The sequence below is a fragment of the Brachycentrus maculatus genome, unplaced genomic scaffold (genome assembly GCF_059751285.1).
Source record: "Brachycentrus maculatus isolate JH-2025_06_01 unplaced genomic scaffold, ASM5975128v1 h1tg000440l, whole genome shotgun sequence".
Classification (NCBI taxonomy): Eukaryota; Metazoa; Arthropoda; class Insecta; order Trichoptera; family Brachycentridae; genus Brachycentrus; species Brachycentrus maculatus.
The window spans coordinates 549,852-571,595 of record NW_028281188.1 but is presented as its reverse complement, the minus strand read 5'-3'; the positions used below and the strand labels follow the sequence as shown (position 1 = coordinate 571,595).

General features: G+C 35.1%; 1 protein-coding gene across 3 annotated transcripts in view; it reads right to left on the bottom strand.

Moving 5' to 3' along the window:
• Positions 1–21,744, bottom strand: part of LOC148302564 (anoctamin-5-like) — a 43,073-nt gene extending 21,329 nt beyond the window's left edge. Inside the window, exons 1-8 of one of the 3 annotated variants that reach the window (XM_088271409.1) lie at positions 21,684–21,744; positions 19,144–19,388; positions 18,180–18,277; positions 6,112–6,237; positions 5,372–5,582; positions 4,840–4,908; positions 4,262–4,333; positions 678–838 (exon numbers count right to left, since the gene is read on the bottom strand). In XM_088271409.1, the coding sequence (XP_088127535.1) occupies positions 678–838; positions 4,262–4,333; positions 4,840–4,908; positions 5,372–5,582; positions 6,112–6,237; positions 18,180–18,277; positions 19,144–19,365 (959 nt within the window). In that variant the 5' untranslated portion in view covers positions 19,366–19,388; positions 21,684–21,744. Of the gene's footprint in view, positions 1–677; positions 839–4,261; positions 4,334–4,839; positions 4,909–5,371; positions 5,583–6,111; positions 6,238–18,179; positions 18,278–19,143; positions 19,389–21,387; positions 21,521–21,683 lie in introns of those variants that run through there. The other 2 variants (XM_088271408.1, XM_088271410.1) reach the window with 2 other exon arrangements.

Genomic DNA, 21,744 nt, shown 5'->3' with positions numbered 1-21,744 from the left:
TGATCGATTGATTGGAAATGACCCGGTTAAGCCACACTTTGAACAATTGCTTGGGAATTACCGGAATAAGCCACACCTTGATCAATGGCTTAGAAATGATCCAATTAAGCCTCGCCTTGACAAATTGCTTGGATTATGACGTAGTTACGTTACACTTTAATAAATTGATGAAAATGACCCGGTTAAGCAACACTTTGAACAATTGCCTGCAAATTAACCGGTTAAGTTACACCTTAATCAATGGCTAAGAAATGAACCGATAAAGCCTCACCTTGATAAATTGCTTGGATAATGACTTGGTTACGTTGCACTTTGATCAATTGATTAAAATGACCCGGTTAAGCTACACTGAACAATTGCTTAGAAATAACCTGATTAAGCCACACCTTGAACTTTATTAGAAATGAACCAATTAAGCTTCACCTTGATCAACGGCTTGGATATTAACCAGTTAACCTTTTATTTCATTATGAGGTCAAGGGATCTTGCATCTCTTATGACACTGCGAGCCATATTAGGTCTATTGTGATCTCCCTCTGTATCATAGCTCACTCTCAAGACCTACGCGAGTCATATAGCTCAGTTTACCTTGGTCAATTGGTCTGTAAATTACCCGGGTAGGTCACATTTTAATGAATTCATCGGATATATCTAGTCATGAAATGGGAAGAACTTACAGGTATTCCTTGTCTCTGGAATAGATGGCTGTGAACCGATGGCTCTTCTCCGGAAAGACCCTGGTGTCCACTTTGATCTCCTTGACGATACGCTCAAAACATCCGGTCACATTGTCCAGGAGGGAGTTGGTCTTGGTATGGACCTTTCGCAAACCGGGAAGCTGGAACCATCGAATGAGATGTCACAAAATATGTAACAACAATAAATACATTACAATGACAAAAAAAAAAACATTTTGATTCAATTCAATTTACAACATTTTGAGTGTGTCCAAATACTTGTTCATAAAATCTGGATTATCTCCAATTACAGGAGTTACTTTCATATTGTTTTTTGACATCTCATCAAAGATGAAGAAGAATATGGAAGTCATTTATGGGCATTTATGGGCCTGACGACCGCCATAGGCTGGTTTGCCCAGACTTCCATATTCTTCTTCATCTTTGATGAGATGTCAAAAAATAATATCAATTCAATTTAATTTATTAACAAGTTAACTGCCACGGTAATTTTCAGAATTTTTAAAAAGCAAATTTCATTTAATCAATTATAAAAACTCTAATTATAGTACATATTATATTTTCTGTTCATTTATTAATAAAGTTTCTGTTCATGTAAGCCAGCATTGATGTTGTGTTCTCTTTCCATGCGCCACCTATCCGTATTAGCACTGATGTACTAGGAATTAGATGGTAGCTGCAGGAATATGGCAAGTAAACACAGTAGGAGATAACTCCTAGTCGGGGCTATCCATATTAGCACTGATGTACTAGGAATTAGATGGTAGCTGCAGGAATATGGCAAGTAAACACAGTAGGAGATAACTCCTAGTCGGGGCTATCCATATTAGCACTGATGTACTAGGAATTAGATGGTAGCTGCAGGAATGTGGCAAGTAAACACAGTAGGAGATAACTCCTAGTCGGGGCTATCCATATTAGCACTGATGTACTAGGAATTAGATGGTAGCTGCAGGAATATGGCAAGTAAACACAGTAGGAGATAACTCCTAGTCGGGGCTATCCATATTAGCACTGATGTACTAGGAATTAGATGGTAGCTGCAGGAATATGGCAAGTAAACACAGTAGGAGATAACTCCTAGTCGGGGCTATCCATATTAGCACTGATGTACTAGGAATTAGATGGTAGCTGCAGGAATATGGCAAGTAAACACAGTAGGAGATAACTCCTAGTCGGGGCTATCCATATTAGCACTGATGTACTAGGAATTAGATGGTAGCTGCAGGAATATGGCAAGTAAACACAGTAGGAGATAACTCCTAGTCGGGGCTATCCATATTAGCACTGATGTACTAGGAATTAGATGGTAGCTGCAGGAATATGGCAAGTAAACACAGTAGGAGATAACTCCTAGTCGGGGCTATCCATATTAGCACTGATATACTAGGAATTAGATGGTAGCTGCAGGAATATGGCATGTAAACACAGTACGAGATAACTCCTAGTTGACGTCCTAGCAAAAAACGCAATCCTAGAGTTACCTCGTAGTTGGCTGTCAACGTTTTAAATAATTAACATATGCATAAAAAACTTACATCTAAGGCGTATATATTAATAACACAAATTACAAAGTAAATAAAAAGTCAATAATAACAATGAAAACAACAAATTACAAGTAAATAAATGAATTCCCAAAGAGCAGCATGTTATGTGAGTATTGTTTATTAGTTTTTAATTCAGCAATAAAAATAATAAAATGCACAGCTTTTTAGTAGTTTTTTTTATATATAAAAGAAAAGGTATACACAGCATAGGAAGAAGACGTATATCCTGGCTTAGCACATTTCGGACGAGTGTTTTTTACGCCTGCGGATCGGGATTTGATCATTGTATACGTATGTACAAACTATATACCGTAGAACGGGGCTACTTGAACTTTGATGTGTTACTTGAGCCCAGTACAAAAAAGATATTTAAATCTGTATTTGGTCAACAATAATTAACATATCGTGACAATAAGTGTCACCCGGCAGGGAAACAATGAGTTATGTCGATACGTTCATTATTGTAGACCAAATACAGATCTAAATAAAAAAAATGTACTGGGCTCAAGTTACAAATCAAAGTTTAAGTAGCCCCGTTCTACGGTAGTTTGCACTATATAGATAAGACCTCAACAAAGATATTGGTACACAATATCCATATAAAAAACAAGATAAAACCAGATAAAAACCAGAGTTTTAATTTGTACCAGAAGATGAAAACAATTGTCGTTTTCGAAACTAGTCGTAAATAAAAATAAAACTCCATATAAAAACATTAAATAATTCCTTCTTTTCTGACTTTGAAATGAGGCAAACAATAATCCCATACCGAAAAATAGACTGACAATTGTAGTAAATTTTTAGTAATTATTTTATATTAACACATTGTTGTCGGGCAGTTTTTCAACCCTGACCCTAATTACACTCAGACAGGCTGCCGCCCGACCCTCAGTATGCTAATCACAAGTAACCACACCACCCAATTCTCATCTGTACAATATTTTTTGGCGTTTCTCGCGCTCTACCAAAAGTAAGCAAATATAATGCTTATAAGTGTCTCCCGCTCTCTACCAACAGTATGTTCCATTCCTCGCCATAACAGGTCATTCTTCAGTGATTCCTTCTCTGTCCAAGCGGCCAGACTATGGAATGAATTACCTCTCCGCGTAAACAAATGCACTCTCTATGACAACTTTTAAGAAACGTCTGAGACGTTACTATCTATCATTAGAATCCTAACTGTCCATCAAACCTCATCCCATAGTTTTTCCCTTTGCCTCCTTCCCTAAACTCCCTTTATTTCTTTGCCTTCCTTATTATCATCAATTTGTAATTTATGTTTTTGTTACGTTCAAGTACTATCTACCCTCTGATCGCAAACAGCTATATAAGGTATCAAACATTTTGACCAATATCACTGTCTGTTTTTGTTTAGTTGGAAAATATTGTCTTTTAGCAATAAGCCCGCCAATGTACTTATTTTTTTTCCATACATGAAGTTTAAATAAAATAAACAATTGTTTCTCATGTGTGTGTTTATAATCCAGGATTCGGACCTCACATACTAATATAAGAGTTTCTGCTTAGTAAAAAGCTTCTTTACATCTCACCAATAGATGTCTCTAGTGAAGTTCTAGTGATTCGAGAACAAGGTTTCTAAATTGGTTCATATATACATATATATATATATATATATATAGAACTTCCAAGAATTTGCATAATGTGGTTGTCAATAAGGGGTAGAATTGGTGAATGTTACACGTATGTAAAGTGATCGCTTAAAGCAGCCTATGACGGTTGACAGCCCCGTAAATGCCCAGACTTCTTCATCTTTGATGAGTGTCAAAAAATAATATAAAATAAATAAATAAAAATATGTAAAAGACGCTTTTAAGTCTTTCCTGCAAACAATGTGTTAAGGGCGTTATTACATATGGTTTTAAAAATATAAGCAGGATTATTTCAATTAATAGTGTAATTTTTTAAACATCATGCATATTAGTTGTAAGTTATAAAATAGGATGCATTTTTAGTACCGAGTCCAACCCACAATTGTGCTACGAGTTCACGAAATACCTTTTGGGACAGAAACAGTGTCGCATTCAGAAGAGCACTATTCCGAGAGTTCTTCTCTATCTTACACAGTTCCTACAGGAGAGAAAGAGACGATAATAGGTGTGTTGACAACTTCAAGTGGTATGCAAACAAGAAAAATGAGAGGCATGCAAACCGAGAGAGAGTGAGAGAGTGAGTGGAGACAAAACTATTTTAAATGCATGGTTCTATTGGCTACATATAATGGCAATTTAAAATCATGGTTTTCTCCAGCCTTGTTGTGTATACTATAACATAGAATTTCGTCTAGCCTCACACCAGTCTGATGATGTCGGATGCGACGTGGTGTAATGGTTAGCGTGTTTAGCTACCGAGCTGGAGGTCCCGGTTTCAATTTCTAGAGGGATGAAAATAAATATCAGTGATTTTACACTAGAATATTTATTTATCTATAACCCGGTCTGGTCCCTGAAGCGCAGGATCACCTTGTCTTTGCGTAAGTAACAATCAAGATAACACTGCGTCACTATAATGCAGTGCCCTATGCACCACTGGGTGCGGATAAGGGTCAGAAGAATATGTGTATATTTATTGCTTACCTCCTTCATAGGCATCCGTAGTTTCAGAATTTCACTGTAGCGCTTCAGTACGCTGTGCGGGGCGTGGATCTGAAAGGTCAAGAAGAAAATGCTATACTGTTTATTATTTTATACAGATTTGATGTTTCATACAAAGTAACTCACTTTGGTATAAAGGTGTGGACGGCAACACCGTTGCGTCCCGCGCCGATACAAAACCGAAGAAATCCGAAAAGTTACGAACGCGCCGAGCCGAACAAAGCCGAAGGCATCCAACGTCCAAGAGTCGGACTCGAAAAATGAAGAGAATCGTTTGGGCCGTCAACGGGAGCAGACGCGTAATTTAGATTTTAACTTCACTTCTTTTTTAAAATTATTTGCCATTACTCGATTTCAGTTTTTTGAGTAGTTTATATTAAATTCAATAAAGGAAGCAACTGTAAGTACATTATTTTATTTTTATTCGATTATTAACAAAAACGATCAACAACACGTGATCATAGAAACTCGGCCACACGCCACCATAAATGTAGCGATATCTTTTAGTAGCTACCTTTACAAAGTTGAGGTTCCCGTGGGGGGGCTCCCTCTCGATGTGCAGCCCCTCCTGGCGCAGCCCCCGCTCGAAGACGTCTCTGCGAATGCCGTCGGCCCTCTGGCAGGACTTGGGGTCCGACTCCCACACCAGCACAAAGTCCACACTGCGAATGCCGTCGCGGAAGAACAGCGACGGGTTCTGCTGGGCGTTACGCAAGGGCACCGCGCTGCAATGCATATTATATTCTCAATATTATTTATATTTAAAGCATTTACTTTGTGGCTAGTCATTACAAAAATGAAAATAAAAATTGTTTTACAAAAATGTTAGTAATATTAGTATTTAACCACTCACCGAAATATTTATGTCTACCGGTTTCGATATGAACATATGGAATTTTTTATTTCTTTTTAAAATATTGTGACAAGGCACTTCTTCTTTTTGTGATAAATCTGTTAATATTTTATTTATTGTTTCGGCATTTACTTTGTGGTGAGACATGTTGAAATTATTAAGGAAAACACTTGTTTTTATACTACTTGAGTTTATTTATGAATGACAACTAGTTTCGGAAGCTAAGCTTCCATTTTCAGGTCTAAATGTTTATATTTACACCTGAAGATGGAAGCTTAGCTTTCGAAACTAGTTGTCATTTATAAATTAACTCAAGTGGTATAAAAACAAGTGTTTTGTTTAAAAAATCTGTTAATTTTAAATAAAGAAATGAAAATGTTAAAAAGAAAAGTGGTACTCACTTCTGCTGGCCCATCTGGATGGCCACCTCTGCGCGGTGCATGGCCGGGGTGCCCTCCGCCTCGGCCAGCATGGCGGAGCACGGGATCTCGTCGGCCAGGCGCGTGGACGCCACGCTCTCATTGTCCCTGCAACACACCGAGCCAACTCAGTACCGGACACAACCAACCCTTGGCCCAAACGCCTCGTACCACATACGGCCAAATACATCGCTCACTCCTTTGAACAACGTCATATATCAAAAATCGTCAATTTTCAGTTGTGCATGTTTTCGGAATGCCCAGAAAATGTACTATTTCCCAGCAAAAGCGGCATATTTTTAACTTAATATTTACCCGCTGTAGGGCAGAAAGTGTTGTTTTTGCATTTTGAAGAAAAGGTATTGTTCAATTATTTTTTTAAATATATTAAATATTTTTCAAATGGAGAAAAAACCTTCAGGTTTTACATAAAAAAGATCTGTTGCACAGTAAAAAGTTCTAAGTGGCTTGATATTTATTTTTAATACATTGTGTTATATTTTTAAACTTTCTCCTGAAAAATCAAGTTTTTTGATTTATGACGTTCTTGAAAGGAGTGAGCGATATCAACAATGGGCAAAGTGGTGAACGTTATACAAGTGTACAAAGGGATCTCTTAAGCTAGCCAAATGCCAGGTCGAAAAACAATTCTTGCAATTTGAACAAATTAAAAATTTCATAAATTAAATTACCTCAAAGTCTGACAGGATTCAGACACCAAAAACATTACTTCAAAAGTGGAAAAAGAAAAAAAAAACAGAAATTATCAAAATATATAATTTTTATTAATTGATTCGGCAGTCACTTAGCTTCACATACGGTGTTCGAAAATAATGCGGAATGCATCGAAACATGTGTTACAATACATTTTTAAACATAGTGGCATTTACCAAGTATAATTTTCTCTATTTTATTCTATTAAAAAAATATATAATAATAACATTAAGGATTTTTATGGAGTGTGTGGAAGTTTTTGGTGAGAGTATTTTAATGTTTTTGATTTCAAATAAACCCTGATGATGACAAGGTATTGTCGAAACAGGTAGGTTAAATTGTATTAATAAAAAAGTGGTGAAAACAAAGTTAATTAATTTTATAAAGATATTATAAAATGTGCCACAAAGTATCTGCGGAAAATATTCAAGAGAAAAATATTAAAATTCAATAAATTAAAAATGGTAATACTTTCAATAAATTATAAGTTAATTATTATATATATATATATATATATATATATATATATATATATATATATATATATATATATATATATATATATATATATACTACTACTACTACTACTACTACCATCACGCCGTTTCCCCGCAGGGGTAGGCAGAGAGGATGGAACGCCACACTCTTCTGTCCTGACATACACTCCTAGCCTCCTTCACATCCATACATCTAGTCATACATGCCCTCCGATTACGCAGACTTTTGACACCGCCAGATTTTAGATTTTATTTTATATATATATATATATATATATATATATATATATATATATATATATATTTAAATAGTGGTAAATAGATTATGCCACAATGAGTATGAGGTTTGGATTCAATTCCCAGCTGGGAGAATTTTTTTGGGAGAACACAATTTCTCATACAAAAACTACAACCTCTTATAAGAGTAGTATTAGAACTGAAAAAAATCCTCATCACGAGAAAAATTCAATTAGCCCAACCCTGATAAATGCACAGAGAAATGGGTCAAAGAAATTCCACGCAAGATTGCATTTAAATGAGCGCCGTTAGGAGACATAGTTGCGTATTATGTTTGCGTCAGTTAGGATGTTTCGTGGTGAAAGCAGGGTTGGTTAATTAATTAAAAGTCTAGCAAGTTATTACTTGAGGGGAAGTGAATTAAATGTCTGTAATTGGGCCAAGGGCGCGGCTCAATGTATTTTTCTTCTCTGTTATTTAAATTTGAAAAAGCAGGAGAGATATTGACACCACCCAGTTATTGACACTGTGGCAACCCACTCTACCATGGCAACCCAAATCGAGTGAAATAACGAACACCCTACACGAAGCCCGCAACGAACGGAAACGAGCCCGTTACACTTCGCCGCCGCCCGTCCTCAGATCGACACGTATTTCAACTGTTCTCATATTAGAATCACGCGATTATTCTTAAGTATTTTCTTGATTGTAATTTTATAGAACTGAATAAATTTGTGTTAAAAGTAATCCGCTTTCATCTTGCTTCCCTTCTGATAAATTAAAGTGGTATTCAACTAGAAACCACAACACTATTGATTTGAAATGTGAATACGTTATTTCTATGTATAAAAAAAACGCCTTTTTCTTTAATCTACATTGGAATACTTACATATTAAATGTTACAATGAAACACTAATTTTTAGAGTTTGCTAAATTGTATTTTATTATTTAAAAAAACACTTATAAATTAAATTTGGGACAGTTGTTTCACCTTGTTATGGCATATTCAAACTAATGTTATGGCATTTTCAAACTAAAACATTGGTTTGAAAGTGCCATAGCAAGGCAAAAAAATTAATATTTTTTTTTTATGTGTTTTTTTAAATGATAAAATACTATTTACTCTAAAAATCAGTTTTGATCAGCACACGTTGAAATTATTACTTAAGTACCTAGAATTGTACCTAGAATTATTAGAATGGTACATAACGACTGTCAGTCCATTTAATCTTCACATTAGTTTAAAAATGCATTAACTAGGTGAAACAATTGTCACAAAATTGATTTTTATGTGGTTTTTTTAAAACAATAAAATACAACTTAGTAGACTCAAAAAATCAGTGTTTGATTTAACATTTTTTCTTCAAACCCTCATCCGCGCCCGATGGTGCATAGGGCACTGCATCATATAATCTATCTTGATCGTTGACTCTTGAAGGAAGGGTGATTAGCCCTCCGCTTCAGGTACCAGTCTAGGGTAATATTGAACAAATATTAGAGTGAAAAACGCTAATATTTATTTTCACACCCCCTAGGAATCGAACCCGGGACCTCCAGCACGGTAGCCGAGCGTGCTGACCATTACACTCCGGAGGCGGACATTTAATACATAAAATAAAAATCAACATCATCTACCTTCTGCTGTTGGTGAACCTAACAGACAGCCCGTGATCACTTGGCATGTATACAAAACAAACACGCCAGTCAATTAGCAAGACTGATTGGCACCAGTCAATATAGACTGGCCTATTACGCCACAGTACATTATCACTATTACCGGAGCAACGGATTTTGGAAACACATTGGCGGACCACAGATAACAGGGATGTGATTCACAACCCGACATATCAACCAAATGAACGGATGCCTGCATTATTTAAATATGTGCTTATCAGATGTGTGTTAAAGAATTTTTATTAGTTAGTCTTTATGTGGGTGTCTGGCTTGATTGTTGAATGATTTGTATTCTTTGATACAGGTAAATATCAGGGGAGTACGATGACTATTTTAAGAATAAAATAAAACAGGTTTATGGTATATATTTTGAGAAATAAAAAGATTTTTTTTTTGATCCACTTACATTTTTATTCACCAACTAGTTTCTGCAACAACCTGTTGCCATTTTCAGGGTTTATCATAAATTAAACCCTGAAGAGGGCAACAGGTTGTTGCCGAAACTAGTTGGTTAACCTTTTAACCGCGTTAACTTTGTTCCTGAGAGACGCCCGTGCTCGGCGGTATTTTGCCGTTTTTTAAATGATTACTTTTATAATGTATTCAGTTAAGAAACTATTTATTTTTCTAAACAAAAATGTTCAATGGGATTCATTGTGCCTTTTTGGTACTCTATAATACACTTGTGTCACATTATTCTTGAAATATATCGTAATATAAACAAATAAGATTGTAAAATAAATAAATCAAAGCACGCAGCATCGTGTGTCACTCTTAGCGTCGAGAGTGAGACAGATATAGGGCATGATTATGGCGCGGACTAATTATCGACCTCAAGAAAAATCAGGGATCTGTTCTTTTATTTATCCTTGTGATGTTACAAATTATTAGTCAGATATTTTAACAGATGTCATAAGGCCAAGGATTGACGTATTATTTTATCCAAAGTTCCATTAGTCAGATATTTCGACAGATGTCATAAGGCCAAGGATTGACGTATTATTTTATAAGTTCCACACCATGAAAAAATCCCTCCAAGTTGAACTGAGGTCCGATACTTGGAGCAAAGTAAAAACACATACGCTTATGTCAGCCGCGTATGGGGCATGTTTTGTGAAAACACATACTGTTATGCGAGCCGCATGGATCCGGTTAGTAAAAATGTGAGTGGATCAAAAAACAAAGTCTTTTTATTTCTCAAAATAATATATCAATATGATCCACAAAGTTAATGCTTTCAATATTCAAAACAGGTTTATGGTATCTTGGTTCATTAGTAAATAGTAAGACAACATCTGGTGTGACCATTGAGTTTTAAATGTATATGGAAGTAAAGCATAAAGTTGGCAAAAGAAGGATGAAAGTAGACTGAATGCAGTTGTTTGGGCATGTGAATCGAATGAGTGAAGAAAGAACAGTTAAACAAATTTACGAAGCAAACGTGGCTGGTAATAGAAGCAGAGGAAAATCTAGGATAACTTGACAAGATCGAGTATTTCAAATACTAGGGCGTGATCAAATCAGGAGTCGGAATAATCAGTGGATATGTATGTCTACCTCCGTAGTGTAGTGGTCAGCACGCTCGGCTACCTTTCTAGAGGTCCCGGGTTCGATTCCCAGGGGGGTCAAATAAACATAAGTGATTTTTTCACTCTAATATTTATTGCATATTACCCTAGACTGATACCTGAAGCGGAGGGCTGATCACCTTTCCTTTATGGGTTAACGATCAAGATAACACTGCGTTTATATGATGCAGTGCCATAGGGCACTGCATCATATAAAATGGCATAGGCTTACCGGCACTGCATAGGCTTACCGGCACTGCATAGGCACTGCATAGGCTTACCGGCACTGCATCATATAAAATGGCTTACCGGCATCTCAATGGTGCATAGGCATCATTGAGATGCCGGTAAGGGTTTGATGATGATGTGATGTATGAGGAGGTGCATGAATGTGGAAGAGGCAAAGATGGTTTAAAAAGACAGATTAATTTGGAGTTATATTCTCTCTGCCTGCCCTGTGGGAAGTAGCACGATGATTAGTTTTTTAATTACTTAAATAAAAATGTTTTGCTTTTGTGTCTAATTATTACCCACATAAATTCCAAAGAAGAGATTTCTATATATATATTTTTTTTTCAAATATGTACGAAGGGGTTAATTGACCCTATATTTTTGCCCCACTGTTGAATGATAATACCCGCATTCACTGTGCTGCACATGCAATAATTGCATACTAATGTCGGAATAAGAATTTTAATGACCTACTCAATGAAATATTTATTTATTTATTGAACGACTGAAGCCTTTAAGATATTACATATATACAGTATCTAATATAAAAATAAAAAATACACTAATGAATACACTAATAGAGAAACAAAAGTCTTATAACAAATAGTCTTATAACATAAAATCATAATAAAAATAACAAATAGTAAGCACTGGTAAATACACGTCTCCTTCAAACACTATCAGCGAGCAGCGAGAGAGAGTGAAACACAACGTTTAAATTTATCCATTATAACATGGAGAAGAAATGCTGAGAAAGTACAGATTTCAAGGAGGATAACAATATATTAAATAAATCTATACTATCAAAAGCATTGGCTAACATGTGAAGCCGAGGAATGGGAGAGAACATGGCATAGTTTGCATTATGTACAAATACTGCGAATACAGATTTTTGCCTAGTACCTCTTGGACGCACGCTAAGCTTTATTTGATTTAGAAGATCAGGGCTGTCCAAAAAATTGTTAAGAATTTTATATAACAGGACCAGATCAGTAATAAGCCTTCTATCACTAAGATTTATTAATTTAAGCCGCTTCATTATGCAATTATAACCTAACTCAACAATGGGTATATTTAGTTTAAAATGAATGTATCTAAGGAACTTGTGTTGTACTCTCTATACGCTGTCAGAGTGTATAGCACAATAAGAAGACCAGACTGTAGTATCACATTTACTTTCAAAATACAACACTATCTATTTTCATACATTCGAGATAAACATGAAAAATGGTTATATCATTACATATTTACATGACAGGCGCCATGGCGTAGTTGGATATACACTCATCTGGGAAATTAGCGTCACGGGTTCGATTCCCCATTAATTGCAAAATGAATTCAAGAAAGATTTATTTTCAATTGGTCTGGGTGTTTGTGATGTATTTTTCACATATAACATCCCAATCCTTACTATCCTACCTGCTGAGGAGTCTCTAACATATCGCTCACCCCTTTTAACAATGTCATATATCGAAAAAACTTGATTTTTCAGGAGATCGTTTTTAAAGTTTAAAAATATAATAAAATGTATTAAAAATGTAGAACTCATGAGTGAGGAAAGAACGGTAAAACAAATTTATGTGGCGGATGTAAGTGGAAAAAAGAGCAGAGGAAGACCAAGAAAAACATGGCATGATCAGGTATGCCAAATACTTGAAAGTGGTCAGGTTAGGAGTCGTAACAATCGGCGGGTATGTATGAGGAGATTCATGAACATGGAAGAGGTGAAGAATGTTTGTAAAGACAGAGTGGTGTGGCGCTCTATTCTTTCTGCCTACCCCTGCGGGGAAGCGGCGTGATGGTTAGTTAGTTAGTTAGTTACTTAGTAAAACATAACTTTCATACATTTTCCGGGCATTCCGAAAACATACACAAATGGAAATTGTCAATTTTTGATATATGACGGTGTTGAAAGGAGTGAGCGATATAGATTTTGTGGTTTTTTCTTTAAAAAAAATCAGAGAAACATAAAAACTAAAAATGCTATTATACAAATGCTCTTCCAAATTCATGCATCTCCTCATACATTCCTGACGATGATTCCGACTCATGGGCTGACCACTTTCAAGTTTTTAAAATACTTAATCATGGCTTAAAATACTTCATAAATTTCTTTGGTTTTCTTCTGCTTCTATTACCAACCAAATTCTCCTCAAAAATATGTTTTACTATCATTGGGATTCACATGCCCAAACTATCTTAACTTACCTTTCATAATATGATGGATAATGCTTATCTCAGCCTTGCATCATTCCTTATATCACCATTCAAACATCTTTCATACCTTTTCTGAGAGAACTCATTTTGACTGCATTCAGTCTATATTCATACTTTATTATTATTATTGAGAGACATTAAAATAACTGTTATATAGAGTTAAAAATATGATGAAATACAAAGTTTAATTAAAGAATTAACATACATTTTTAGAAACTCATCACAGGTCACACTAAATCATTTTTTATTTGATAAATAAATGACTTTTAAGTAAAGTAAATACTTTTTTTAAAATACCACAGACTTTCTCTTATCTCTGAAGGAACAGACTGAAAGAAATACTACTTTGGATATATCTTATGTAAATATGGACGGTGTAAAAGTAAGAAGGCATAAGTGGCATTTAGTATTTTTTTTTTTAATAGACAGCATCCATTTTAAATCTATGTTTGGGAGTAGAATAGATAATTGACACAACACGTTGATATGATAATAAATCTTTGATCATAAATTTGTGTTAGTCCACTTAGGAGCTATTTTCTCAACTCAACTACACATGGTGCCGAGAACTTACATGTGAAAGATGTTAATTAACCGGATCCACGCGGCTCGCATAACCGTATGTGTTTTAATAAAACATGCCCCATACGCGGCTGACATAACCGTATGTGTTTTAACTTCGCTCCAAGTTTCGAACCTCAGTTATACTTGGAGGGATTTTTTCATGGTGTGGAACTTTGGATAAAATAATACGTCAATCCTTGGCCTCATGACATCTGTTGAAATATCTGACTAATAATTTGTAACATCACAAGGATAAATAAAAGAACAGATCCCTGATTTTTCTTGCGGTCGGTAATTAGTCCGCGCCATAATCACGCCCTATATCTGTCTCTCTCTCGACGCTACGCATCGCCAGTGGGTAAGAGTGACACACGATGCGTGCTTTGATTTATTTATGTTACAATCTTATTTGTTTATAATACGATATATTTCAAGAATTATGTGACACAAGTGTATTATAGAGTACCAAAAAAGCACAATGAATCCCATTGAACGTTTTTGTTTAGGAAAATAAATAGTTTCTTAACTAAATACATGATAAAAATAATCATTTTAAAATCGGCGAAATACCACCGCGTACGGGCGTCTCTCAGGAACAAAGTTGACGCGGTTAAAAGGTTAAAGGATACATATACAAGTACAAGAAATTTAAGTAGTGTGGCTGTCAATCATGGGTAGAATGGTGAATATTTCACATGTCGCTCACTCCTTTCAAGAACGTCACAAATCAAAACACTTGATTTTTCAGGAGAACGTTTTTAAAGTTTTAAAATAAAATACAATTTATTCAAAATAAATATCAAGCCACTTATTAAACTTTCTACTGTGCAATATATCTTTTTAGGTAAAACCTGAAGGTTTTTTCTCTATTTGAAAAATATTTGGTATATTTCAAATAATAATCAAACAAAACCTTTTCTTCAAAATGCAAAAACATCACTTTCTGCCCTGTAGCGGGTAAATATTAAGTTAAAAATATGCCTCTTTTTCTGGGATATAGTACATTTTCTGGGCATTCTGAAAACATGCACAACTGAAAATTGTCGATTTTTGATTTATGACGTTCTTGAAAGGAGTGAGCGATGTGTAAAGTGATTTGTCCGCCTCCGTAGTGTAATGCACGCTCAGCTACCGTTCTGGAGGTCCTGGGTTTGATTCCCAGGAAAGGATCAAATAAATATAATAAAAGTGACTTTTTCACTCTAATATTTATTCAATATTACCCTGGACTGGTATCTGAAGCAGAAGGCTGATCACCTTTCCTTCGTGTATTTAACGATCAAGATAACACTACTTCTATACGATGCAGTGCCCTATGCAAAAAAAGGTGATCACTTAATCCAGCCTATGATAGATCGTAAGCCCTGTAAATTCCCAGGTTTCCATATTCTTTTTTTACTTGAATTTTTTTGGACCTCCTGGAAATCGACCTGGGTCATCCACCATCGTGCCCATATGCTAACAGCTAGACTGTGGAGGCAGACATGGGAGGAATAGTAGATTTTATTTGAAAGTGTCGCTTATATCCTTTTGGGATACCAGCGTGGATGGTATATTGCATTGCTCTGAGAGGAGACGTATTATGTGTCTACTGAATGGAGGGTAATTACATACTTTGTCCTCCACTCACAGAGCCATTCGCTCCCCTACTGTGTACGGAATGGAGTTACTATGTCAGGAAGCTATACAGCTATACAGTGGAATTTCCATATTACAGAAGAAGGAATGAAGAATATAAGAGTTGACAAATTTAAGTACACTGGAAGTGCCCTAGTTGAAAATAATAAGGCCGAGATGTAGAGCGTTTAAATTCCGACGCGTCCGCTGAGGGCTAGACGTCTCCTGATGTTCTTTTTTGATAATTCTTTCTTCTCTCAACCTAATAATAGCCATATTTTTATTTCTAAGGAAAACTACTTTTTCAATACTTTTGTATTCTAAACACCGTTGAAACTTGGTGTAAACTCAAAACATTGTATCATAAAACATCCTTTTTAGGGTGTTTTAAGTAGAAAATTCAACTATGTAATTTTTTTTTGTCTGTGCCTAAGTTTGGTTTAATGTAAAGAAAGCACACATTTTTAAAATGATTGATTTCATAATGCTCGCTAAGCAATGAAAAAAAAATATATATGAAACAACAATGCAATAAAAAACATTAAAAATGCTAAGTGACAGTGCGACGTCCCCCATGGGCAATATTTGGCAATATTTGGGCACTGCCATTGCGATAAAAAATGGTGTTTTTTTAATAAAAGCATGTTTTATTTCTTCACCAGCCTACGAAAAAAATTATGAAATTTAAATATTTGTGAATGTTATAAAAATGTATATTTTTCTTTTTTATTTAAAAATAAAACCATCAAAAGCGTAATTAAAATTAAGTAAAAAAAAATAATAATATTTGAAAGATATTCTGCTAAATTCTTTGTGGCTTTGTTTGCCTGGATGGTAAAAGCTGTTTGATTAGATTTGTTTTGACGATAAAATAGACAATAATTTGAATCAACTTACGAAATTTTTAAAAGATACTTTAAAATTCAAGCAGCTCGATGTTTGTTTGCTTATTACGAGCGCATAGTGAACCACACATTAGCATGTGGCGGACAGTTATTTACTCGGCTATTAAAGCATCAGTGCAAGATGTTTACACTATTGGAACTAAGCCAAGTTTTCTTCATCGGTAATGTAATAATCGCTGACAGCCCCAACAAAATATTGGGCCGTGTACCTCGTAAAGTATGAAAATGTCGAGTAATTCTCGCTAGATACATTATTAATAGGATGATAAATAAAAGAGCGGCTATTATTTTCGCAAGAATTTGAGTTTCAAGAAATAGCAGATAGTTTAAGTAAAGTTATTATAAGAAATGGTGACAAGATTCACTATAAGTAATAGTAATAAAAAATCTTATAATGGTTTAATAATAAACTCATGTTTTAACACCAGTTTCAGTTTTTATTAGTTTTCGTGTTTTACTATCATTTAAACTACCTGTTTTATTTTTATATTATTTAACATTTAAACTATCTGTTTTATTTTTATATTATTTATCATTTAAACTGTCTGTTTTTTATATGTTTTCTAACTAGTAATTATTTGTAAAAATTACTAATACTAAATGAAATACTTTACAAATAAATAAACAGATAAAATACAAGATTTTAAGTAAAAAATGTAAAAAAAAAACTAACTTACGCCAATACATTTATTCAAGTTTGATATCAAAATAATTACAAAATTTATTTAGAAATTATGAAGAAGAAAATTATTAATTGTGAAGTTTTAAATTTAATAAAAACTAAAACTGAAATACCCTTACGAATAGAAAGCCACACCAATCGGTCTTTGCAATCTTTGCCTCTTCCACATTCACGCATCTCCTCATACATTCTTCTAACCCTTATCCGCACCCAATGGTGCATAGGGCACTGCATCGTAGCGACGCAGTGTAATCTTGATCGTTAATTGCATGAAGGCAAAGTGATCAGCCCTGCGCTTCTTGTACCAGTCCATGGTGATATTAAATAAATATGAGAGTGAAAATCGGCCATATTTATTTTCACCCCCCTGGGAATTGAACCCGGGACCTCCAGCACGGTAGCCAAACGCGCTGACCACTGCGCTACGGAGGTGGACCTCATACATACCCGCCGATTATTCCGACTCCTGCCTGACCATGCACAAGTACTTGATAATGCTAGTTATTCAACTTATAATTTTCAACCATAGATTTACCATAGATGACAACCATGTATTTCCGTCACTAAAACACACATAAAACTTTACAATTTTAACTAATATGCTTGTGAATCACACGAAGATCACTTTAGAAATCTCCATATACGTAAAATACAGTTAAACTCTCATATAACTAACTGTTTGAAAAATTACATTGAATATTCATATATTTTATATATTAATTGCATTGTTAACTTTGTGGTATGGTAATATAACACTCTCCTTATCATTCATCATTCACTTAGTACAATACCACTTTAAAACACTAATAATATAATATGGAGATAAAAAATTACGCCCAGTTGTGCTCTTTGTAACCAAGTATGACTACAAACAGATGTATGTCCCAATTTTAAGTTGTACCAATGTTAATAGTTATTATAACATAACTGTGGAATTGTTTAATTGGCTTTATTTTTCTTAATGTAACTATTTTTGTTAATGTGATGTAATGTAATGTTATGTTTATTATTGTTAATGTTACTATTTTTTATTATATACTTTTTAAACGTAAAGCTGTACAATTCCCGAACAAATATAATAAAACTGTAAACTTTCGGACATTCAGATAACTTATTATTTATATATTTTTTTAAAATCTGTTACCTTTCAGTATTCATGTCCACAGAGATGGTGTCCCCGTACATACTGAGGACAGACATGGCCTTCAGGTCAGCTGAACGACTTTTGGTGTCATTTTCAGTCTGTGAAGAAAAAACACATTTAAAAAAATGATTAGTTTAATTTTATCAACCCCAAGGTAGACGACTCCCGGGTAGATCGCCAAAGAGATGGATTGACTGCTGGAAATCAACATTGCAGGAGGCTAACCCCTCTTTAAAAAAGGCCACAAGGCCTACAACAAGAAGTTAATTATTTTTATTTGTGAAATTTTATTTGACAAATCAAAATTTCTACCATCGAAGAAAACCATAACATAAGACCATCGAACAAGTGATGGAATTGAAGTATCTTGAAGTTGACGTTAGCAGCAATGGTGATCTCTATGGTGAGACTCTAAAACCAATCAACGAGGCTGCAGCTATATCCGGATGCCCCAAAAATTCAGCATGGAGGAACGAACACATGAGAATGGCAAGTTAAATAAAGATTTACAAAACATGTGTTCGACCAATAGCCACTTATGGAATCGAGGCAAGAGCAGATACTTCTAGAACAAAATCTCCACTTCGAACCTCTCAGATGAAAACTCTCCAATCTATAACCAGAAACACATTACGAGACAGCATAAGAAACACTGATATCAGGAGCATGTATAAGACGGAAGATATTGTGAGGTGGGGACGACAGCAAAGGCGATACTGGAATAAGCATGCAAACAGAACGTCAGAAGACAGACTTCCACGTATCGCCCTTCAAGGAAACCCTGAAGGATGTAGAAACCCTGAAGGAGGCAGACCCTCGAAAAGGTGGAGATATAGCTGGCAGTCAACATCCCAAGAGCAAGGAGTGGCGGCACAGACAGATCCCTTATTAGGATCTATAAAAAGAAGAAGAAGAAGAGTTTCAATACTGGCAACCTTGTCTAGAGCTGTAATATAATTCTAACCTGCGTGTAGTCACTCTTCATGGCCTTGTAGGTCACGGTTCCCCGGGACTCGCTGATGAGCAGCGCGCTCTCGAGGGCGCCCGCGGGGCGCAGGCGCAGCGGGCTGCCGAGGAGCGAGTGCGAGGCGGCGGGCGCGGGCAGCAGCGGTGCGCCGGGCAGGAACGCGCGCGCCTCCGCCTCCAGGGGGCTGCTGTCCTCCAGCGACGGGTCCCCGTCCGACATGGCCACTCAGGATGCCATCATACCTGGGAAGAAAAAGAGTCCCTTGGTTGGTGATGAGTTTACACAGTGTGTAGATAGTTTGCGTGGTGTTCCTTCTAGCGGTTAAGATCCCATAAAAGGGTTAATAACTCTTCTGCCACTATCACCCTGGGCATTATGATATGATGTAAGATTAATTTAGTATTATTTAGTAAGATTTTATTTAGTACAGTGAAACCTCTATCTTTCGTTTTTAAAGGGACCTATTGAAATAAACAATGAATGCGGGATAAAGAAGTCAATACACAAGGAGATACGATCGAGTAAAGATACCGTCCTCCCAATCTGCATAACCATTAGTAGGTGGAAATTTCAAGAATACAAGTTTTAGATATTAATTAATGTATTTATTAAAAAATAATACAAAGCTGAACAGAACCCAAAGATCTTTAGACCTCTTCTGCTGTATCCATCACGCAAGCTTTCGATAGTCTATATCCCACACGTTGAAATATTGTCGTTGAATGTAACAAAATTGAGAAAATTTAAAAAAAAAACAGACAAATTATATCATATATGTAGGAAAATTCAAACGATGAATGCGGTAAAATGGTGGATAGATCGATCGATGCGATCTATTTTTGTATGATATGAATTCGGGGTAGAAGAAATAAACGACACATCCGGGAAAACGATTATTCGAGGAACGATAGATAGAGGTTTCACTGTATTTTATTTTTTATTTATTTATTTAATATAAGTAATACAGTTTATAAACTTTATAAAATTAATTAACTTTGTTTTTACTACTTTTTTTAATGATACAATTCAAAATACCGGTTTCGACAAGAACCTTGTCATCATGAGGGTTTATTTGAATTCAAAAACATTAAAAACATTAAAATACTCTCACCAAAAACTTCCACACACTCCGTAAAAATCCTAGATGTTATTTTTTCAAGAAAGACAGTTTATTTTTTAATACAATATGATACAATTTCTATACATTTATACACATGGCAAACTTATAATTTTAGTTTCGCTGTGCCTCTCCAAAAAAGAGACTGAGCTCTTGTGCTTGGAGAGGGACTTACACTCAAGGTTTATTATCTTACATATAGAGATTTTTACATTTATATTTAAATTAATAAGATGCCATCACATCTGGGAAGAAAGAGTAAGCTGGAGTGAAACCGAGTTGTAAATTCCTCGGTTGTTAATGAGTTCACACAGTGTGTAGATAGAGTTCGCCTGGTGTTCCTTCTCAGGGTTAGGATCCCATAGAAGGGTTAACAACTCATCTGCCCCTGTCACCCCGGGCATTAAATATGGTAGATGATTTTACATTTTATTTAGTATAATCTTATTTATGAGTTATTCCGTTCAAATTCAATATAAAAGATTTTTTCTATAGTATTTAAGTAGAGCGGACACCGTAGGCACAAAAAATGCGCTTAGTGTGTCAGAAATGAAGAATCTTAGAAGCATATCTGGCAAGAGTCTACGAGTCAGAATAAGGAATGGCAGGATAAGGGAAATATGCGAGATCCAAGATGTCGTTAGGTGGGGAAGGCAACGAAGGAGACAATGGTACTTACTTTTCCTCCAAACATTACAAATAAATCTACAAATACAATATAGGTTTTACACTCAAGATAACAGTGCATCCATCCAATATTATCTTAAGTATTAAGGTTGATAAACAGAAGAAGAAATGCGTTTAAAAATATTTTAAAGTATGGAACAGAATGCAGAAATAAATCGCGACCAAAATAAGTTGACTGTGAAAAGATCACAGACCTTTGAACTTGAAAAATACCAATATTTTATATTCCAGTTTTACGACATTACGAATTATTTGAATGAACTTTGATTTACCTACCTTTGTATTTTTAGAAAAAAATGTAAATATTGTTGAAAACAATATATTCAAAGTAACTTAACAATAAATACGTAAATAAATATTGCACTTTCGCAAAATCAGTCACTTTGCGAACCAGTAACCACAAAAATAAACAATTCCCGGAAAATATTATAACTCACAAAAATGACTGCCACAAAACGAAATACGTGTTGATTTGTAACAAATAGATCTTTATTGACACAAAAATAATCAAACTAATTGATTCGATGCCACTTTTGATTATTAAATTGGTTTTATTTACGAGATGAAACGAAAAACCTAAAGGTTATGTGAACATATTTGACAGATCGCGAAATTCGCGTTACATCTCGCGACAACCGATTTTAAACTGATAAAAAGCTAAATTAAACCTTCTCGGATATCCTAGTCACTAATAAAATGCGTGAGTATTTTGAAATAATAAAAAATACAGTACCTTTCTTCTCAGAAAAAAAAAACAGTCCGATTTCCTAAAATAAATCGAAAGTGGATGGAGG